Genomic DNA, 22835 nt, shown 5'->3' on the forward strand with positions numbered 1-22835 from the left:
AATATTAATAAATTGTGTATATATTTACAGTAGGGAATTCACAAAATATCTTCATGGAGCATGATCTTTACTTAATATCCTAATGATTTTGGGCATAAAAGAAAAATGGATCATTTTGACCCATACAATGTATCGTTGGCTATTGCCACAAATATACCCGTGCGACTTACAGTATGACTGGTTTTGTGGTCCAGGGTCACATTTGTATTTGACCTGTACTTGATAAAAATGACTTTTGTTAATGTAGCCTAATGTACTGTAGTCAGGTTCATTTTTAACTAATTTAGATGATGAAATGCATTGTTAGGTTACCTGACAAAACAATAAAACAATAAAATTACAATAAAATTTGTAATTTGGCATTAGCCAGTGGCTATAGTTTATAGCCACCACTTAAATTAAACAAAACATAAAAACAAAACGATAAAAAGATTCTGGCACTGTTGGAGATCCCATATTAATTTGATATGGTTTTATAGTTGTACCATGATTTGTAGTAACAGTGGCATATGCCAGGCAGGCACCTTACAATTCTAACACAATTAATATGTTTTTAAAGCCAATTTCCATAATCATCTGGATTACAGTCTCATATGAATATGTGGTTACAATGGTACTTTTTGTAATGGGTATTATGAACTTATAGTTTGCTTCAGGTACTGGTCTGTACATACTGTCTCTGCATGAGTTTTTTGAAAGAAAAAATAAGTCGAAGAATCAGAACTAATGTGACTGTTCAGAAACAATGCTATTTCCATAGTTCCCCGCTGCATAAGAAGGTGAAGAGCGATAATAATAGTCCTGTTTCTCTGAGTGAGGTGATAATTTAACTTTAATGGAGCCTCTGTTCTGTACACTTGTTTTTTAAAGGACTTCCACCCCCGTGCTCTTTTATACTCTAGCGACATAGAGCAGATAATATAACTCTCATTTTAAAAGGCAAAAATGTAATGACTTTTGCTGTATAGGCTGGGTTGAAAAGAGTTGCCTACACATAACTGGGAGTGTTCACAAGCTGTTTGTTTTATAGTGCTACAGTACGGTAAATACTGAATGCTAGTCTTGTGTTAGACAATGTCAATGATGATTACATGCAGCGTACCTAAGAAATACAAATGTGGAAATGCAGTCTAGAAAAATCTGATACATAGTAGCTTTTGTGTTTCATCCCTCAAGGCTTTAGCTCGGCATGTTCCCTCTGTAGCACCTGAAATAACACTGAATCTGGCAGCAGGTCTTGCGGTGAAACTTAGAAACAAATCTTTTAGTGAACCAGATGCATTGTATTAGTTTTTTTTTCTCCCCCCACCCCACCTACCCACCCCCTCAGTACCATGTGTATAAAAAGCTACAGAAAGTCCACATGGGGTTTCTTGGATCTTGGCACTGTGAAAACAGTTTGTTCTGGTCTTTAGAGGAACATAGAGAGTAGGATCTGAGTTCTGTCTCTCTAATAAAAAAAATAATTTATCAAATTGTAACACAGTCACTAAAATTAATTAGCTTTAATTCTTTCAGCTGTACCTTTAAAACATCTAAAATCTGCTTCGACCAAATGGTGGGTTAAATTGTGCCCAAGCACAATAATTAATTGGCAGAAAAATAAAAAAAAATAAAAATGAAAGATTTCCTGTAAGGAAGCCAGTTTATTTAATTTCTTGCAGCTTTTATTGAAGTCAAATTTATGATAAGATATACCACTATGTATTCTGATTAACCTTATAAAGCCTGCTATATTATATTTGATACCCACATTTCTACATTTCTAAAAGGCTTCTAAATTATCAATATGAACAACAACAACAAAAACCTGTTGCTTTTGTAGTAAGTAAAATACCTTTTAGTGTAATTCCAAAAACGTCCCCCTTCAGGTTGTGGCACACGTCTTTTTACTGTAAAAATAACTTTTATATTGTTTTGTAAAACTAGATAAACACTTACTAGGTTGAAGCAACTTGAGTGTACTTGATAATGCTTACATCACATTTCAAATATGATAAATCAGGCGTTTATGTGTACATCTCTCAATAATAATTGTATTGCATTACAGTATATGTTTTGCCCCACACAATTTAAACTACACAGCTTTGATCATAAAACTAAACATTCAAATATCATCTTACTAAGATGTATTATTGGGAGTTATAGAGTGACAACTGATATTCATATTTTAATAAGTAGTCGGTTATAATTTTATAAAGATCTTATTGATCTTATTACAAGCGATCAGAATTCCAGCTTACTTTGTGGCCATATAAATATCATCAACTGAACCAAATTGCATGCATATATATATATATATATATATATATATATATATATATATATATATATATATATATAGGCTTTACATGATAATATAATTGTTTATTTATTATACAAATAATTAATCTTATTTTAATGATTAATAATCAAGTATTTTTATGATGTTATACATATTATACACAATATTTCATTATACTATAGACCTGTGCCTGATACTTTTTTTAAAGGGCTTTTTTATGAAATGGATTTATTTAAATTGATTGATTTATTTAAAAGTATGATTTTGATTTTATTTTTTCACAGCCCAAGATAGTTGCTAGTAAAGATTGGAACTGTGCCACGAGCCAATCAACACTGTCATGACATCATTTTCCTCCAGCCCCAGGGTATTTTATTTACATGACATTTACAGCTCAGGTGTTTGGCTTAAAAAGTTAAAACTCTTTAAGTACTTCCGGACAGGAGTGGGGCTCATTTTCAGCAAGGCTGGTTCTGCTCCAACCGAGCGACTGACATTGAGATAAATGTGAGTGCTAACAAATAGCTTTCTTCACGTATTATAGATCTCCTTGTGTGAATCCACTGGATCTTAAAGATTTTCCTGAATACAGTTCAAATGGGAACCTGAGGCTTTACAGTTAAGCATCAATAATCCATAGATTCACTGTCCCTCCGTACTGTGAGCATGTGCTATGAGACGTTGCCCGCAAATGATGATTTATATATCTGTTTACTAGAATTTCACCCATGACTGGAGCTATAGGTCTGCTTGCTGCATCCATTATCCTGACAGCAGGTAATTATCCAGGTTTCCTCCGTTCTGAATTTCACTCCCACAATTAAGAAGGACTGTCATCCTGGCTGAATCAATCCAACATTTACACAGTGCCATGGAGAAGCCCCATATGAGGGATTCCCATGCCACATGGCAGTTTGCTTGGGATTCATGAAGCCTCCGACTGAAAATGGATATCTTGATGTTTTAAATCAGGCTTGCCTCATTCTTTTTACTTATGTGCCATTTTTTTTTCTAGTTAAGAATGATGGTCATCACTGCCAGCGACTGACAAATGGACAAAGATAAAGCAGGATTTAGTAGAAGAGCTTGTAAATGGTTCTCTGAAAAGAGAAAATCTGGAAGATTTCACGTTCTCCTAAGCCTGGAATATCCTCCAGGAAACACCTGTTCTGAAAGTGTTCCTGCTGAGGCTGGAAAACCAAGTTGATTCTTTTGTGAATTTGTCAGCAGCTCCATTGTATATGATCTTTTGGTCTAACATTTGGCATTTAAATGATATCTGAAAGATATTTACTGTATGTTGTATATCACGGCATTTGAGAAGCAACAAATGAGTGATAGCACTTTTTTTGGATAGCACGGAAGTTACTAAGTGTCAGTTTTTTTACACTATTCATTAGTTCACTAATGCACTCTATAGATTACAGTGCAGAGCCCGTATACAAAGAATGTATCTTGATTAAACATGCACAGCAGCAATCATTCAACACTCCCAGCCGTCTTACATGAGGGGGAAAAGAGGCCTAATTTGCCACGCAGATGTTGACTGATATCCAGTGTGTTGTAGGAACTGCTTGGCGTGATGAGCGATCTTTTAAAGCAAATCAGCAGAATTAGGGCTGATTGCAATCACTTCCTCTGAGTTTAATAATGGTGGCCTTCTCTGGTGCACAAGGACCAAGTGGTGTTCTGCATTGAGAGGGAATGTACTTTCTGAATGTGTGCAATTAGTATGGATATGCTTATGTATAGTTATATCTATATGTAGTATGCTGTTGAATTCTGGGTTGAACTTTCAAGTCAAGTAAAAAATAAATTAATATAAATATATGCAAATGTACAAATATACCTTATGCTATAGAAATTACATTTTCAAAACAAATATGCTATATAAGTGAATTGTAGTTGTCGGTTTAAGAATGTGTTGCATGCAGAGTGCTGTGTCATTGTGGCGGCCCTTTTGGCTGCTAGTGGGCAGCATCTGAGATGCCTTTAAATGTCACATCTTAACACAACTCATACTGTCCTCCCTGACCTTTCATTTCCTGTGCTGATTGAAAGGCTTCCAAATGCTATGTTTCAAAATTGTCTGACAATATTGCAAAGGAAAAAGTGGGAAAGCTAGTCTTTCTCCCCAGATTGCTCTATATTCAGTATCAGCAAATGATGAGAAGTGGTGCATTAGGAACACATCAAATATTAATGCTTCTTAAAATGTGGAAAGCTGTATGTAGTTACTAACTTGGATCGCAGAGTATATACGGTCATAAACGAAAATAGTTCCAAAAGACAGTCACTTGTTTTGTTCCTGAACGAATCCATGTTTACAGTTAAGGACTTTTTCTATTTATATTTTATATTAATTTATACAAACCTACATGTATTTGCATTGCACTGTGAAAGGGTCCAACTCTGGTTCTGTGTGGCTCTTGACATTTCTTAATTGCATTTTAAAAGGCAGACAGTAAGAAACCTTCTCACCCCCTTTAGCACCCCAGAAGTCTCATTTGCATGAACCTCAGTATTTGGCAGGTTCATGCTTCGCAGGACACATCAGGATACACTCAGCACGGCTCCAGCACGCTTGTCATTTAATGTCAGAGCTGGCAGTGGTCTGTGCAGCTAAACACTGGTGTCTTTACAAGCCTGATTGTCCTTGTCAAGTTTGTGGCACAAGAGTGATACAGTCCTGACATACATCAACAGTCTTTCCAGATATGCCAAAGACTAACTTCAAAAAGGCTGTGTCCCAATTCGCATTTGTCCTAAATAGTATAGGAGATTAGAATTAGTGTGTCCTACATTGAAAATAAGCATTTCAAAGGTGGATTTCATAGTACACATTATAAAAATAATCTTTATACTTTTTTGTGGCATCTATGGTTCCATGAAGAAACTTAAACATCCATGGAAACTTTTCGTTGCACAAAAGGTTCTAAACAATCTGAGGAACTATTTTCCCTGTTCTTCAGATTATTTAAAAGTTCTTCACACTAAGAAAAAATTGTTCCCAAAACTAGTTCCCTTTCGACGTAACGTCAAACATGACCGTCTCCGTTCCCTCCTTCAGGGAACGAGGGTTACATACGTAACCGAGACATTATTATAATAGTTAGACTTCTTTCATGAAAGCTTCTTTGGGGAACCCAACATGTAAGGAATAATTGACGATCACAATTCGCATCGTGGCCGCATTACCACCTTGGGTGTGCATTATTTTTCTAATAATTCAATGTCAATAAGTCAATTATTCCACTTATACTACGGTTACCACACTTCAAGACATTTGTCAGGTTTTTGTCCTTTAAAATGCTCTTGAGTGTAGGATACATTTCTTACGCATTTAAACCCAAGCCTCCGTTGATAATTCCAAAACGTAATTTTAGAGCTAGTAACAGAAGCTTGAGTCATTGATAGGATAGCAGACTAATGCAGAGAGAGAGAGAGAGAGAGAGAGAGAGTTATCAAGCTAGGGTTAGTTCACCCAAAAATGAAAATTCTGTCATTAATTACTTACCCTCATGTCGTTCGACACCCGTAAGACCTCCGTTCATCTTCGAAACACAAATAAAGATATTTTAGTTAAAATCCAATGGCTCAGAAAGGCCTCCATTGGCACAATGCAATGTACACTTGCAAGACCCATAAAAGGTATTAAAGACGTCATTACAAAGTCCATCTCACTACTGTGATTCTACAATAACTTTATAAAGCGACGAGAATAACCTAAATAACGACTTATATAGTGATGAACGATTTCAAAACAATGCATCATGAAGCTTTGAAGCGTTATGAATCAGCGAGTCGATTCAGCGGTTTGGATCGCCAAAGTCATGTGATTTCAGCAGTTTGGCGGTTTGACACGCGATCCGAATCATGAATCGACTCACTGATTCATAACGGTTCGAAGCTTCATGATGCAGTGTTTTGAAATCGGTCATCACTATATAAGTCGTTATTTAGGGTTTTTTGCGCACAAAAACTATTCTCGTCGCTTTACAAAGTTATTATAGAACCACTGTAGTGAGATGGACTTTGTAACGACGTCTTTAGAACCTTTTATGGGTCTTGAGAGTATAAAAAGTGCATTGTGCCAATGGAGGCCTTTCTGAGCCATCGGATTTCAACTATAATATCTTCATTTGTGTTCCGAAGATGAACGGAGGTCTTACGGGTGTCGAATGACATGAGGGTAAGTAATTAATGAAAAGAATTTTCATTTTTGGGTGAACTAACCCTTTAAGTTTATCTGCTCCAAGAACAGAGCTGCTATTACATCGCTAGTGAGAAAAGTGTTGTAGATTTTAAGTTGTTAAACATTTTTTTCTGATAAAATCGTCAGAGCAGCGCTGACAACACGTTTCTTTGAGAGTGTGTGCACATTTGAATGGGAGAGTCCGTACACAATAAAATGTAATTTTGTGGCAAAAAACATGGAAATAATTGGTCTTTTTTATCCTATTGTTTACTATATCTATTTGCTTGGCCGGTGTCATTGTGGGTTTTGGTTCTTTTGCTGTTGTAGTCTGAAATAACTGAAATCATTTGGCGAGGTGATAACTGTAATGCGTTCAAGACCTGCCTGGAACTACTTTAGCCGTGCATTTCCCTGACAATAATTGCACACCTTACGTTCGTCAAATAATCAGATTCAAGCATTCAACAGTCTGGTATCGCTATGAAAAGAAGAAGAAGAAAACTTTTGGCACTTTTATTTTTAAGTGTATGCATATTTTTGGGCTATAACGTCAACCACGAAGCCTTGAGCCCTTGGTGTCAACACACACTTGTCAGTTGTTCCAATGCAGCATTGCATTGTTTAGTTTAAGTCTGTAAATTGTGACATAGCCAACATCTACAGAAAACTGCTTAACAGAGATGATAATATGATAGAAATCCCAGTCTAATACAGAACAGCTGGTGCTGCTCCCTGTACAGCGTTTACTCTAAATGCCCATCTCAGGATTTAAGCACCATGGTCATAAATTTATAATAATGTAACTCTTAGAGATGAATTAGGGGTCGTATTATCGGAAATTGATGATGCTGAGCCATTATGATGTTTAACAATTTAGAGGAATTGGGCTTTTGTCTTGGCACCTGCACAGGCACGGCTCCCTAGAGAATTGAACTTGCCGGATGGCTGTCTCTCAAATATTGTGAAGGAATTAATTGTTTCGATTCGGACCAAAGCGCAGTACATGATCAGCGAGGGAGCCATTAATCACACTGAAGCTGCCAGCGGTGCTTTCTCCATTTACGCCACCAGCCACTGTGAAAGCATATGGAAAAGATACACTTTCTCTGTCTAGTGCATCATGTGTTTTATTCTGTCTGTATAAAGGTATTAAGAATCAATTTATGCTTAGTTAAGTTTTTCAGTACGAAAATTTTAACTCAGTGAGCTCCACTTGTTGCTGACATTTCTGTATAATTTGGTACTAGTGATGGATAACGCTATTAGAGAAGTGAAAATGAAAGAAATAAAGACAGGTGGCTAGTCATTAAATGCTTTTTTCATGCTTTTTTGAACACTCTTGCAGCTTTACATGCAAGCTTAAGGGATGGGCTACATGACGTCACTCAAGCTAATCGATAAAGGAAAAGTGTTTTGACATCACCAGTTACCGTGGCAACGGCAGCACGCAGCTTTTATCTGCTCGGCAGGCTGAGAGGTTGTCAGACAGGGCGTTGCTTTGTTGTTCTCCTCGCCTGCACGGAGCTGGAGTTGTAACGGCTTTCAATGTCAAACAACGACAGTGTCACTTTAGCAGACTAATATGCTCTATGATAAGCGTAGACCAAGGCACTCAGTGCTTTTCAGTGCTGTGAGCTTTTCAGTTGACCTTGCTAAGCCAAATTCAAGGTGAAACTTGGATTTGAACTACCTTCACACAAGATCTTGATAATAAAACAGCAAAAATAGCCACATGTTGGATTGCATTGAGTTTCATTCTCATGTTGTTGCTTTCTTTCCAGTCACAGAGTCTTTGTGTGTTTCAGGGCAGTGTTTGTGTGGCCAGTGCACATGCCACCCACCCGGAGATAAACGCGTACACGGCAAGAACTGTGAGTGTGACGACAGGCAGTGTGAGGACCTGAACGGAGAGATCTGTGGAGGTAACACACACAAATACACACAGCAGGACAGATAAGCATAACGGTGCCATTGTTTGATATCCCTATGGTGCTGGTCTATGAAAATCGAATAAAAAACTGAATGGGAATTGACCATATTAATGCTCACCAAGGCTGCATTTATATGATCACAAATACAGTAACAACACATTTTCTATTTTAGTATATTTTAAAGTGTAATTTATTCAAGTGTTGGCAAAGCTGAATTTTAGGCAGCCATTACTATACAGTTTTTAGTGTAACAAGATCTTCAAGAAATCATTTTAATATTCTGTTTTTGAATATATTTCTTATTATCAGCAATGTTGGAAACAGTTGTGCTGCTTAATATTTTTGTGTTAACTGGAAAAAAAAATTCAGGATTGTTTGATGAAAAAGTGCAAAAGAACAACATTTATTAAAAAAGACATTTTTGTGTATCTATATTTTCCCAATTTAATAAAAATGAAGATGGGATAGCCTACTTTAGAGCTTATGTAATTTTCCAATCAAAAGTAATTCTGGAAGAAAAAAACATATATTATTATACATTTTTGTACATACTCTCGGTCGACGTTGGGTCAGGTCCATTGCTTATAACTTAATAAATCTTGCAAACTGCAGAGATATAATAAACATCAAGAAGTTTTTCACAGCAAGAAATGCTATAGCTTTCTTTATTGCCGCTAGTAGCTCTTTTTATTTAATTACTTTTGGTGGATCCAAGCTGTTTATTTTTACACAATCATAGGGGCTTCCAGAGAAACTCTTGCCTCTTGTTTCAGCGTAATATACGAGTTTTTCCATTTTCTATGATCACGTACAAGCTTGTGGGTTTAAACATTAAACTATAAAGACTCCATCTGACTGAACAACACATCATTAAATCCACCAAGGGCATTGACATATTAGGTCTATATTTTTATGAATTATGATGGAATGTTACATGTTACGTCTGACTTTAGGGATATTGATAATAAACACTTGAGAACTAATCATGTTATTCATACAGTTCTGCCAAGGGCAAGTAGGTAATTAATAGAGAATCAGCATCTACCCTGTCTCATTTCCTGGCCGCTCTCAGAACATACACATTATGGATTGGTTCAATACAGGAACAGAGGTGCACCTTTTATTTAAAGGTAGGGTAGGTCATTTTCAGAGAGGCTAGCAATAGCAAGCTAGCTTTGAAAGCATAAGATCCCACGCTACCTTCACAGAGTTGAGAGCTCTTCGAAAAAAACTCAAATCACGAGTTTTAAGTTGACTATATTTGATTTTGGATGTGAGGGCGAGTTGTTAACCATCCTCAAACTTTCAGTTTTACCCATTTAGGCCAATTTTGAAACTAGGTGCATACATGACAGGCGAACAGTGTAATCAGCAAATCGTAGTGCTCACATGACTTGTCACATGTATTTTGCCACACTTTAGGACCTCTATGAGAATGTAATGAGCTAAAGGAAATAAATCAACAATCCTCTGAAACTTTATGAACTGGCGTTGCTTTTGGACATTGTTACTTTGAGAAAGAGTTTCGTATTACATGCTATTCCATCTCATATTTCAGAATATTTGTTTTGCTTTATATCGTTACTGTTAATTATTTTCTCATATAAATGAAGATGCACTCCTTGGAGAAAATAGCCCTTCCACAAAGCTGCCAAAATGATTAATTAACACCTTAAATTCAATCCTACTTCTCTGAGAAGTTTGCACTCTTGTTTCAAGCATCTAGGCACAGACTGCAAAGTTTTTGCAGAGGCCAAACGCTCACCGCTTTAGTCATTTAATTTTTAATTGCCATTTTCTAAGGCTATTTGCTTTTGAATAGCAGATTGAGTCATGTAGATCACATGTACTGTTCTTTAAGAAGAAGAAACCACAGGAATTTTGCCACTGGAAATAATTGACTGAAGAATTTGCTGACATAGAAACAGATTTGACAAATTCTAGTAGTTTTTCTAGTGGCTAGAAAGCAATACTAAACCAGATGATTTTCATGCCTTCCTTCTAGGGTTTGTTTCTGTGCATGTATAGAGTCTGTTTCTGTGCATGTATATGACTGCTTCATGAGTGCTTGTCCAGACAACATTATCCCTGAGGCCACATAGCTGAGATCTGTTGCCACGACTTTCACTTTAGGATTAAAAAATACTAATCGCTTTCAATTTCTTCTCTATACTTCCACTACTGCTATTATGATTTCAGTCATATACAGTGCTAACACCTGACACAAAATAATTACTCACCCTCATGTCATTCCAAACCCGTAAGACCTTTGTTCATCTTCAGAACACAAATTAAAATATTTTTGATGAAATCCGAGAGCTCTCTGATCCCTTCATACAGCAACGGAATTGCAACTTTCAAGGCCCAGAAAGGTGGTAAAGACATTGTTAAAATAGTCCATGTGAATACGCAACCCATTCTCACTCTCAAGGCGTCAAAATCCGAAGCATGTTAAAGTGCCTTCCGCGTCACATCGAAGACGCTAAAGTCACCCCTAGGCGTCCTTATATTGACGCGCTGGGTGCTCCATTCATTTCAGTTGTTTACCCAATGCGTCAGATCAAGACGCATGTTATTCTTTGCATTTGTAAAAGCAGACATGATTTTATTCATATTTTATTCATATTTAAAGGTTACTTTTATATTTTGGAGCAGCTAACCCAACTCCTACCCTAAACCTACCCACTCCTAAACAATATAAAACACATAACAGGCAAATACAAGTACAGTCAAATCTATTTTTTGCAAAAACAGCCCAAAAACAGTATAAAAGTATTAACTCATGTTGCATTCCAAGTCTTCTGAAGTCACACGATGTCTCTATGTAAAGAACAGAGTTGATCTTAATGTTTTAATCGTTGAGATGATGATCCCGCCGCTCCGTGAACACACTCATTCATATCTCATTCAAATAATACACACGCCTCTTTAGCATGACGCATTCGGTCACAAGACACACGAGAAGCAATGACATTTTACAATCAAAGCTGATGTAATGACGCAATTGTTCACGAGACATACGAGAGCCAATGCAATTTCACTATGAAAACTGACGTAACCAGCGGCAATATTTGAAATGTAATGTGTTCGTGATATTCTGCGGATGGAGGATTGCTTTTGGGGATTTCCTTCACAAAAATCAATCGCTTGGCCTCTGAATATTGGTACTTTTTGAATAAATTGTGCATGCAGTCGACTCTGCCTGTTATATCTGCGTTTTATATAGGCTACCACACAAATGGGTTGGTTTAGGGATGGAATGGGGTTGGGTTACACGTTCAAACGTGTCTATAGCGTAAATAAAATTATGCTGGCTGATTAAATTGAGAATCACAGTCCAACATGTCATAATGGCAAAATCATAACCCAATATATGATCATCATGACGATATCGTTTCCATGCCCAACGCGTCTGTGTGTGATGCCAAAGGTTTCTCATTTCAAATTAATGGAGCACTATATAGTGCTATACTATACTGTCGATATAGTGACGCCTAGGGGTGCCTTTAGTGTCTTTATTGTGATGCGGAAAGCACTTTACCATGCTTCGGACTTTGACACCTTGGGAGTGAGAACGGGTTGCAATACAGGGGTTCAGCCTTAATGTTATGACAAGACGAGAATACTTTTTGTGCGCAAAAATGAACAAAAATAACGACTTTATTCAACAATCTTTTCTCTTTCCTGTCACTCTCTTGCTCTATTCACTTTGTTGGGCTATTCACAAAGTACAGCCCTTCCGAGTTCTACGGCAGAACGGTGGCTCACTATTTGCCGCACATGATCCGAGCACATGCATGCGTTGTGGTCAGGGGCGTAGTTTATGGGGGGGATGGGGGGAGGTAACCCCCCCAATATTCAAATTCATCAGTTACTTCAGTCATTTATTTTGTAACAATAATTTTGTTCCTAATTAAATATGAGTTTGTCATAATAAATCAGACAAGAAATACTCCCCCTCCATTGAACCGATTGGTAACGCCCAACCAATGAGTCGCACTTTCACCAAAACAACGCGAGTGGTGTTTGAATGGGAGAGCACACAGTAAGGTTAGCGCCAAAAACAAGCGCTGCACAGTGGACTATATTTAACTGCTGGTCAGAGAGGGATGCAAAAAAATAATAAAGCATGTACTGAGAATGAGGTATGAGAATATTGTGTAATAGCTAAGTACACACTACATATATATTTAAGCTAGCTAATCCATGCCAATGTATTCAGCTATAACTATCAGTATAACAAGTTACCAAAGCAGCCGTCTGTTTTGCTAGTTCACTTTTTAATAGTGTCTGTAATTATCAATGATTTACAGTTGTTCAAGAGCCAATGTGTTTCCCTTTAAAAAAAAATTTAATGCATTAAAGCAGCACTAGGTAACTTTTCAACCTTTATAATATATTTTCAAGACTCTTGTGATGATACATCGACTTACAATAGGTTGAATGACACGTCTGCCATAGCCTGACGGGGTCTGTATCGTTTTTAATCGTACTTTTAAACTTCGGGTTTCGGGTAGTAACCCGAGAACAAAAAGAACTACAAAATTCGACTGCTTTACGGCATAGGTCACTTCCACCACCACCCCCACTTCCTTAAATTTGGACGTGCGAGCCCAACTATCATTTGTTTGCCGAATGTTATAGTCATGGCCGAAGCAGCACAGAAAAATAAGAAAGCAAAGGTTTTGTCGGAGGAAAGCAAAAAGAGGAAACGAGAAAGTGATCGGATTAAAGGCAGGACGAGGATCAACATTGGGCCAGCGTTTGCTCGCTGGCGTGAGCTGAAGGAGGAGGGGCTACATTCTTGCAAGTAAATACATAAGACGTACAAAATCATATTTTAGGATACCTAACATGTCTGTGATATTGGTTTATTTGTCTTGCCTCAAGCTATAATGCAAATCGATTTTTCAAATTTTCAGATTCATCTATGGTAGCTTGATATTATAATATTGACGATATATGGTTATTACCTACCACTCAAACATTGAATTGAAGTATCATATAGATTCTGTAAAACAGGAACCAAAAGACTAGGCTACTATAATGACACTGGCTTGTAAACGTGAGTATCGCGATCATTTGGCGTTTGAAAAAAAATAAAACCCATGAAATGATATTCATAAGACATGCTGAAACGTATGCCACTGTAACGTTACCTGGGATGAAGACATTCCACATGCGACGCAAGCAGAACACCTGCATGTGAACTCCTCTTGCAGTGTTCAGGGCTATTATAGTTGTCATGTCAATAAATGCACGTGCGATGCATCCCCTGATGTAGAATGACAGTTTACGACAGTAGTAGAGGACAATACTGTTTCCCAACTGTAGGGGGACCCCGAGAGCAAAACCTACCTAGTGCTGCTTTAAGGTGGAATGTAAAAATCTTAAAATACATTTCTAAATGTTGTCTCTTTCATATTTGTATATGTTGAATTTGTAATCAGTTAAAGCATGTAGGCCTAGATAGATTGATAGATATGAAGAAATAAATTATCCAATAACAATACACGTAAAAAAAATAAGAGGCAGCATACCAACGTTCAACCCCCCCAATGATCAAACCAAATCTACGCCCTTGGTTGTGGTGCTTACGTGAATCACGTAGGAGACTGGCACGGAAGAGAAGAGATTGTTGAATAAAGTCGTTATTTTTGTTTCGATCCAATCAATTCCCGATGGACAAAATAAAGTAATTTAAAAAAAATAATAATAATTTCTTGTTTGAGAAGCAGTTTAGTCACATTTTGTCGCAACTGGTAAGAAAATACTGTCACAACTTTTGTTTCCACAGAAAAAAATTAATAATACTGGTTTGGAATCACACAATACTTTTTTCTTTTATTTTTGGGTGAACTGTCCATTAACCCTAATCCTAATATGGACACTAACCCGATTCCTTCACACAGGGACTGTTCAAGCTTTGGAAAGGTGCTATATACATTTATTAACAATAATAATATAAAATCATCAAAAATTTAGTTGTCATTTTTCATTTATTCTTGTTGTTGAATATAACAAGCATATTTCACTTAGAAACTAACAAAAGTGTTTGTAAGTGACAACCCTCAGACACGTTAGAGGGTGTTCACACAGGACGTTTTCTTGCATTCTAAAACACCTAAATGTAGATTAAGGTCACTGTAATGGGACAGAAAGCACAGAGACATATTTTGCCAATTCTGAACTTTTAAAGGATTCAAAATGAAAATTTCCTGAAATTTTACTCACCACTATCTCATCCAAGGTCTTCGTATCTTTCTTTCTAGAGTCGAAAAGAAATTACGCTTTTTGAGGAAAACATTTCAGTTTTCAGACTTCAATGGCAACCAAAATGTTGAAGGTCCAAATCAATGCAGTTTCAAATCGCTTCGAAGGGCTTCTGAGGCTCTGTGCCATTCCAGACGAGAAATATAGGGTCTTATCTAGCGAAACGATCAGTCATTTAAAAAAACAAAAAACATGTATGTACTTTTTAACCTAAATTGCTCATCTTGCGCTGCTCGATTGCGTAATCACGTCGGAAAGGTCACCCTAGATGTAGGCGGAAGTACAGCCCCAAGCGAACATGCAAGGACTAATACAAATGGCCCGGGCCTTTACCAAAAAACACTCCATCTTCAACTTCAAAATCAAAATCGTCCAACATCGTTGTTTTACCTTTTTCTGCTAAAAGACGTTTGTATTTAGTATTCGCATGTGCACTTTGTAAACCGGGGGCGGTACTTCTTCCTGCGTCTAGCGTGACCTTTCCGACGTGATTACGTAATCACTGGTGCACGCAGAGCAGCGCAAGATAATCAATTTAGGTTAAAAAGTATATACATTTTTTATTTTTTTTGAAAATGACAGATCGTTTCGCTAGATAAGACCCTATTCCTCGTCTGGTATCGTGCAGAGCCTCTGAAGCCCTTCTAAGCCCTTTGAAACTGCATTGATATGGACCTTGCCATTGAAGTCTATGATGTGGAGAATGTTTTCCTCAAAAAACATAATTTATTTTCGACTTAAGAAAGAAAGACATGAACATCTATGGATGAGATGGGGGTGAGTAAAATATCAGGAAATGTTCATTTTGAAGTCAACTAATCCTTTAACTCAAAAAATATGCTGTTACAAAGGACTGGTTAAAATGATTTATGTAGTTTTAGCTGTTTTAATTTCACTATCAATAAAAACAGCATAATTTTCCCAGTTATCCGTAAATAATATATATTTGCCACCAATATAAATGTTTATCTGTCATACTGTTATCTATTCTATTGCAGTACCATTCGAGAAACCCCTGTGAAAATGCGATGATAGATGAGCACAACAATTTCAACCGTGGTACACGTGGGTATATTAAGAACGACATTCCTCCTCTTTTGGTGGGGATACAAATTTAATGCGGCTGCTTTCAGAATGCTTATTGTGTTGTGTCACTAAGCGACCAGCCGCCACTGCTCGGCCGGCTGCCCTTGTGTGGGCCAGCCCTAGGAGATGTTTAAATATGTATAGGACTCGGGACTGTGTCTGCCCGAGTCACAGTCAGACAGATGAGAGTCTGCTAACAGAGGAGAAGTGTGGAAACACGCCGTCCCGCAGCTCTCAGCTCAGAGAGACAGCCATCACACACGCTGATGAAACGTTCATCTCAGCTAATTGCATAGATGGTCCTGTAGGACTGAATTGGTGTTCAAATGAAGGGCAGCCTTCAGATATGCCTTGCTAAAGATCATGGGATCTTTAGCCCTTGAGAAGCCATTCCAGTTGTGTTAACATGAAAGTGTTTTACTGAAATGCAGGATCATCAATATTTCAGATTTGATTTATATTATTTTACGAGGCACTTGCCTGAGTTTAAGACTAGGCTACATTCTTTGGAAAATATCTTTCTAAAGATAGGTGTGAGAAGCACCGTGAATTCCAACATGCCCACACTCGAATTGCATTTACAGGCGGGATAATGGGGAATCGCAGGTGTGCTTTAATTGAAAGGACTGGGGTGCCACTCACCAAAGCAATTAAATGCTCTCGTAGGCTGACTGATTGAAGCAGTCAAGCATGTAGCTCTACCAAGAGTGCATCAAACTTCAAGCCTGTATACCTACACCCACAAAATAAACCAGTTGAAGAGAGGAAGACAAAGAGCCACACAAAAACATTTTCTTGCAATTATTATAAGGTACAATGGGAATACATTGCCACCCCACCCATTTATTCTAAATGGCTACAACAGCGCCTGTTCTGTTTATTTAATCACTGTGGCATTTTATAACATCCGAAAAAAGTATTTTATAAGAACTCAATGTAAGTACAAGCATATTTCACAAATGAATCTCCGTTGTCATTCGGACCACTTTGCACATCCTCCACAACAAATATATTTCCTCTCAGCTGTAAATAAACTATTAAATTGGGTACTTTCCTTCCTACTTTGATTTGGTGTTCCAAACTGGTTAAAATCACCTTGCACAAAAAACAAACAAAAAAATGCATCTTTATATATATATATATATATATATATATATATATATATATATATATATATATATATATATATATATATATATATATATATATATATATATATATATATATATATAAGAATAGCATTTTTAAAATGTATTAAATACAGCAAAGCTTGTTCATAAAAGTCCTTATCATGACTAATACACTGTCTTCACATCCTATCGGAAATTTCTTAACTCTTCTGAAGTCAGATTATGAGCTTGTTGCATTCAAGTGAGTTTAAATAATTGGAAGTAGGCATATTCTCTAGTTGGTATGTGCTAACTTTTAAGTATGCTTACTGTAATATTATACTAATCATTTTCAGCATGATGCGCCGACTGGGTACAACTGTGTTGATGTTGTTCTATATAGTTCATAGGTTGTATATATTAGACAAAGGAGTTTTGCTTTGATGTGGTAAAATTATACATTCTTATAGTTAAAGAGGGAGATTAGTGTACTTAGTTGAATGTGCATGGTTGACAGGGAGTGACTAATTTGTCGATATCTTGGGCTGAGCTGCTGGCTAGTTGCTCCTCAAATACTGTGGATCAGCCTCCCTCAGATTTTCACTTAACGGATTAGTTGTTGTTTAAATAAACTTTTTCTGATAATTTACTCACCCCCATGTCATCCAAGATGTCCATGTCTTTCTTTCTGCAGTCAAAAAGAAATTAAGGTTTTTGATGAAAACATTCCAGGATTTTTCTCCATATAATGGACTTCAATGGGCTCCAAACGGTTAAAGGTCCAAATGACAGTTTCAGTACAGCTTCAAAGGGCTTTAAACGATACCAAACGATACCAGACGATGAATAAGGGTCTTATCTACCGAAACGATCAGATTCTGCGAGAAACCGGACAGTATTTATGTTATTATTTTACCTCTTATCAGACGAACGTGATCATCTCTGAGCTCCGCCATAACTTCCGCTAAGTGAGGTCAAAATACAAGCGTGGTTATAGATGTATACTTAGATACCTCATTAGCACTTGCACAGATCAATAGAATGAGGAATCTACGATCAATATATCTATGACCACGCTCTTTTGACCTCACTTAGCGGAAGTTATGGCGGAGCTCAGAGATGATCACGTTTGTCTGATAAGAGGTAAAATAATAGCATAAATACTGCTCGGTTTCTCGCAGAAACGGATCGTTTCACTAGATAAGACCCTTATTCATGGTCTGGTATCGTTTGGTATCGTTTAAAGCCCTTTGAAGCTGTACTGAAACTGTCATTTGGACCTTGAACCGTTTGGAGCCCATGGAAGTCCATTATATGGAGAAAAATCCTGGAATGTTTTCATCAAAAACCTTAATTTCTTTTCAACTGCAGAAAGAAAGACATGGACATCTTGGATGACATGGGGGTAAGTAAATTATCAGAAAAAGTTTATTTAAAAGTGAACTAATCCTTTAAGGGGAGGGGGCCATTTCAGTTTCAGGTTCGGTTAATAGTTGAACAGTTCGATGTTCTGAGTGCATGTCTGTAGGGTGGGGTGGGGGGTTGGGGGCCGAGGTGGGGTTGCGTTTACACTTGCATCCCTTTCTTCTTCTTCTTCTTCTTTTTCTTTTTTTTTTTCCTTCTCTCTTCCATTCATATTTAATAACATGCTATGACAATTTATGGAGAAAACAAAACTAACAAACAGTCTGGATATTCAAATTACAAGAATGTCAGTGGAATGAGAAAAATGGCCAAACTGAAACAAGTATTGAACAGGATAAAATATCTCAAATCTAGTCGTTCTACAAGAATCAAACTTGGTTGCATCAGATATACATTAAATAAAAGATGGCCAGGCCAAGTATTTCTTTCAATAGTCATGCAACTTTCAATAGTCATTCAAGGGGTGTAGTTATCCTCATTCATAGATCATTGCCATTTCAGGCTGCAAAAACCATTTAGGACCCTTCTGGAAGATTGATTATTGTTCAGGGGAGTATTTTGACACAAAGGCTAAATCTTATAAATATTTACGGTCCAAACGATGACAGCCCATTCTTTTTTGAGAAATTATTTATAACTGTGTCTGCTTTGGAGGGATTTAATATTATCGGCGGAGATTTTAACTGTACCCTCGACCCCGTATTGGACAGATCCACCCAAATTAATACAACTCATATACAATTTAGAAAAGCAATAATTGATTAAGGATGAAGGATCTAAGATTAATTGAAGTTTGAAGAATGCTAAACCCAAATAGAAGAGAATACTCCTGTAACTCAAGTTCTTATAAAACTCACTCACGCATCGACTATTTTATAACTTATATGGAACTATTGTCTAATATGAAAGAATGCTGGTATAATAGTATAGTAATTAGTGATCATGCAGCAATATCTCCATTTGGGCAGATTTCAGCATCGTCCTAGATGGAGGTTGCAAACTTATTTGTTACAAGACCCAGCATTTACTAAATTTGTGGAGAATTGTATTGATAAATGTTTTGAACTAAATACAAATGAAACTACGACAAGTATTAGATGGGAAGCATTTAAGGCTTAGACAAGAGGAGAAATGATTAGTTATAGAAGTGCCAAACAACATAATCAGGAATTACAAATACTAGAGGATCAAATTTAATTGGGTTGTTTTAACCCAATTAAAACAGAATGTAATGTAAAATAACCCAATTGCTGGGTTAAAACAACCCAATTGCTGGGTTAGTCAATTTTCAACCCAACTTGGGTTAGTTTTAACACAGCATTTTTTAGAGTCTACGCTATTGGCCTGGAGGATAAAGAAAATGCAATCTGAAGAACAATTAATTCTGCTGAAATCTGGTAATTTTACTAGGAGATATTAACAGTGGTAAAGTGCCAGGACCAGATGGGCTTCCAATAGAGTTTTACAAATTATTTAAAAGACAGCTTGTAAGACCATTACTTGACATGTATGAGGAATCATTTATTACTGGAACGCTCCCAGATTCATTAAGACTAGCTATAATAACTTTAATATTAAAACCAAATAAGCCCCCAACTGAATGTTCTTCATATACAGACCAATTAGATTAATGGAATGTGATACAAAAATACTTTGTAAAGCACTTGCTAGAAAATTAGACAAATATCTTCCCTGATTAAGGTTTTGTATAAAAAAGACAAAGATATTATGACATACCGGTATTATCATAATATCAGAAGGGTCTTAAATACACTACACGAGAGACACAATGAAAAAGACACAGCAAAGCTATCAGTAGATGGGTACCAAGCATTCAACAGAATAGAATGAGGCTATCTCTTCGATGTTCTTACAAGATTTGGATTAGGTGAAACTTTTCTTAAGTGTATTCGGCTGTTATACACAGACCCAGCTGTTGAGATATTACCTAATAACACCATCTCAAGATTGTTCAATCTACAGCAATCCACCCGTCAAGAGTACCCTTAGTCCCCGCTGTTGTTCGTGTTGGCAGTTGAACCCCTAGCTATGGCAGTGAGAGCACATACAGGAATATCAAGCATTATAATTATAGATGATATTTTCTCACTAATGTGAAAAGTAGTATTTCCAATTTGATGAGACTAATCGAGAATTTTGGATATAAAATGAACAACTCTAAATCAGTATTATTGTTTCTTAATAAGGAAGAAAGACATGGTCCCATAATAAATACCCCATTTATGACAAGGCTTTAGGTATTTAGGTGTCAAAATAACTCCCGACCTTAGTGAAATAACATCAATAAATTACGATTCCCTGGTGGAAAGAACCACTGAAGCATTGCAAAAATGTTCAAATCTACCAATATCCATGATTGGACAAATTAACATAATTAAAATGTCTATTCTACCCAAATTCTTATACTTTTTTTCAAACACTCCCATTGCCATTACCAAACATGTTTTATGATAAACTTAAACTAATAGCTCAGTTTTTTTGGAATGATAGAAAAGCTAGACTACGCCTTAAGCTAATACACTTGCTCTATGAAAGGGGAGGGCTTCGACTTCCTAATTTTAGATGGTACTATATGGCTGCCCAACTGACTTCAGCATTAAACTATTTCTGTACAACAGCGCCTCCAGCTTGGGTAGACATTGAACAAGAGTCCATCCCAGATATACCATTAAAAATGTATCTATACTCTTCAAGTCATTGAAGAAGAACACAAAAACCCTTTCCTTAAAAATTCAATTTAAAAGTTTCAATCTGGCATGCTGCACATAAGCATATTAGGTGATGTGCCGAGATTATCCCAATTTACTCCTATTTGGGGTAATGAACAATTTGTTCCTGGAAATAAAGATTTAAGCTCAGGAATATAAGAGGCATTCAGAAAATCAGGGAACTATGTGAAGATGGAGTTCTACTTTCTTTTGATCAGCTATGCCAGAAATATTCAATTCCCCCCAACATTTTTTTAAAAAAGTACTTACAATTGAAAAGTTTCATGTCATCAAAAGAAGAACAGGCAATCTGTATACCATCTTAGAAGAAATATCTGTGTACTATAATTTATTGGTCAAACATAGTAACAACATTGGACAAATTAAATGCCTGGAAAATGGATATGCAGGAACATATAGATGAGGCAGACTGGAATGATGCATGTCTTAAAGCACAGACAATAAATACAAGGTTCAAGCTACTTCAATATAAATGGTTAATGAGAACCTATATAGCACCTGTCAAACTTCATAAAATGTCTGCTAATATTCCAGATGTGTGTTCTAAATGCGTGGACGACAAAGGTACACTATATCATTGCCTCTGGGAATGTCCAAAAATACAAAACTTCTGGAAGGAGGTTTTAAAATGTATGTCAGACATGTTTAACATTAAAATTCCTTTGAATGTAAAAATTTGTATTATTGGAATAAATCCAATGGACCTTATACAAACATCAAAACAGATTAAACTCGTAGACTTTGGTCTTCTTCAAGCCAGAAGAGCATTATGCTGGAAGAGTATGGATGCTCCATCCATGTTGGATCCATAAAGTAGATATCGAACTGTATCGGACTTGAAAGGCTAACTTACTGTATATTGCTAAGGGCAAGAGGAAAGACTTTGAAAACACATTTTTGTTTATGACGGTCATTTTGTTTTACTGGCTGACTGACTAACATATGTTTATCTATCTCTTTATTGAGTAATTACTTAAAATTAATATAGATATGATATGATTTCGGAGAGATTTGACACGCCTAATTAAAAAGAACATGACGTTAACCAAAAGAAGCATGTCCCACTAAACTGTACACTTCAGTAGTAAGAAATAAATGTAATGATATCCATAAATAATTATTTATTCCTTTTTAATGTATGTTAATACATTTTGTGTTGAAGTTATTGTTATTTGGTGCTATGTAAAATGTAAAAACTGGGTACTAAATATAGTAGCCTAAATCTTAAATATTAATGGGCAACTTTAATCTTATTTAATCTTTCATATGATGGTTAATGTGCTCAGATAATTTTTTATTAATTAAACAATAAATAAAAACAAGATATGGTTTGTTTAATACTGATTATAGGCGTCATACATATGATTACTGACGTAGAGTGGGGGTAATGATATCGGAGTACAGAGGTTAGGGGACCATTCTGGGAATGTTAGAATAACGTTCTACAAATCAAGAACTGACATTCTATTTCCACTGAGAAAACTTTCCTGTCTAACCAAAAACTAACCTTAAAAAAAAACGTTCTGGGAACCAATGTTCTGGGAATGTTCTGAGAACCAAAAATTGTTAGCTGGAAAAAATCATGGAAGACACTAAGTTTATTCTTGCCTATTTATTGGGAAAATCTTGTTAAAGCCAAAATGATATTTAGCGTCCCATTGATTGATACATTCACTAATTTCGGTCAAATATAGGCTATTTTCGCTGTGTATAAAACATACAATACGATAATGAATATTCATATATGTAAATATGCAATATACTTTAACGACAATGCAT

The 22835-nt window shown here is 36.4% G+C and overlaps 1 protein-coding gene across 1 annotated transcript in view; it reads left to right on the top strand.

Annotated features, from left to right (window-relative positions):
* The window catches only part of itgbl1 (integrin, beta-like 1), a 61612-nt gene that overhangs the window by 26598 nt on the left and 12179 nt on the right, over positions 1–22835 (top strand). Inside the window, exon 8 of the mRNA XM_079821202.1 lies at positions 8288–8404. Within this exon, the coding sequence (XP_079677328.1) occupies positions 8288–8404 (117 nt within the window). The remainder of the gene's footprint in view (positions 1–8287; positions 8405–22835) is intronic.

Source organism: Gobio gobio (assembly GCF_949357685.1).
Source record: "Gobio gobio genome assembly, chromosome: 7".
NCBI classification, from domain to species: Eukaryota; Metazoa; Chordata; class Actinopteri; order Cypriniformes; family Gobionidae; genus Gobio; species Gobio gobio.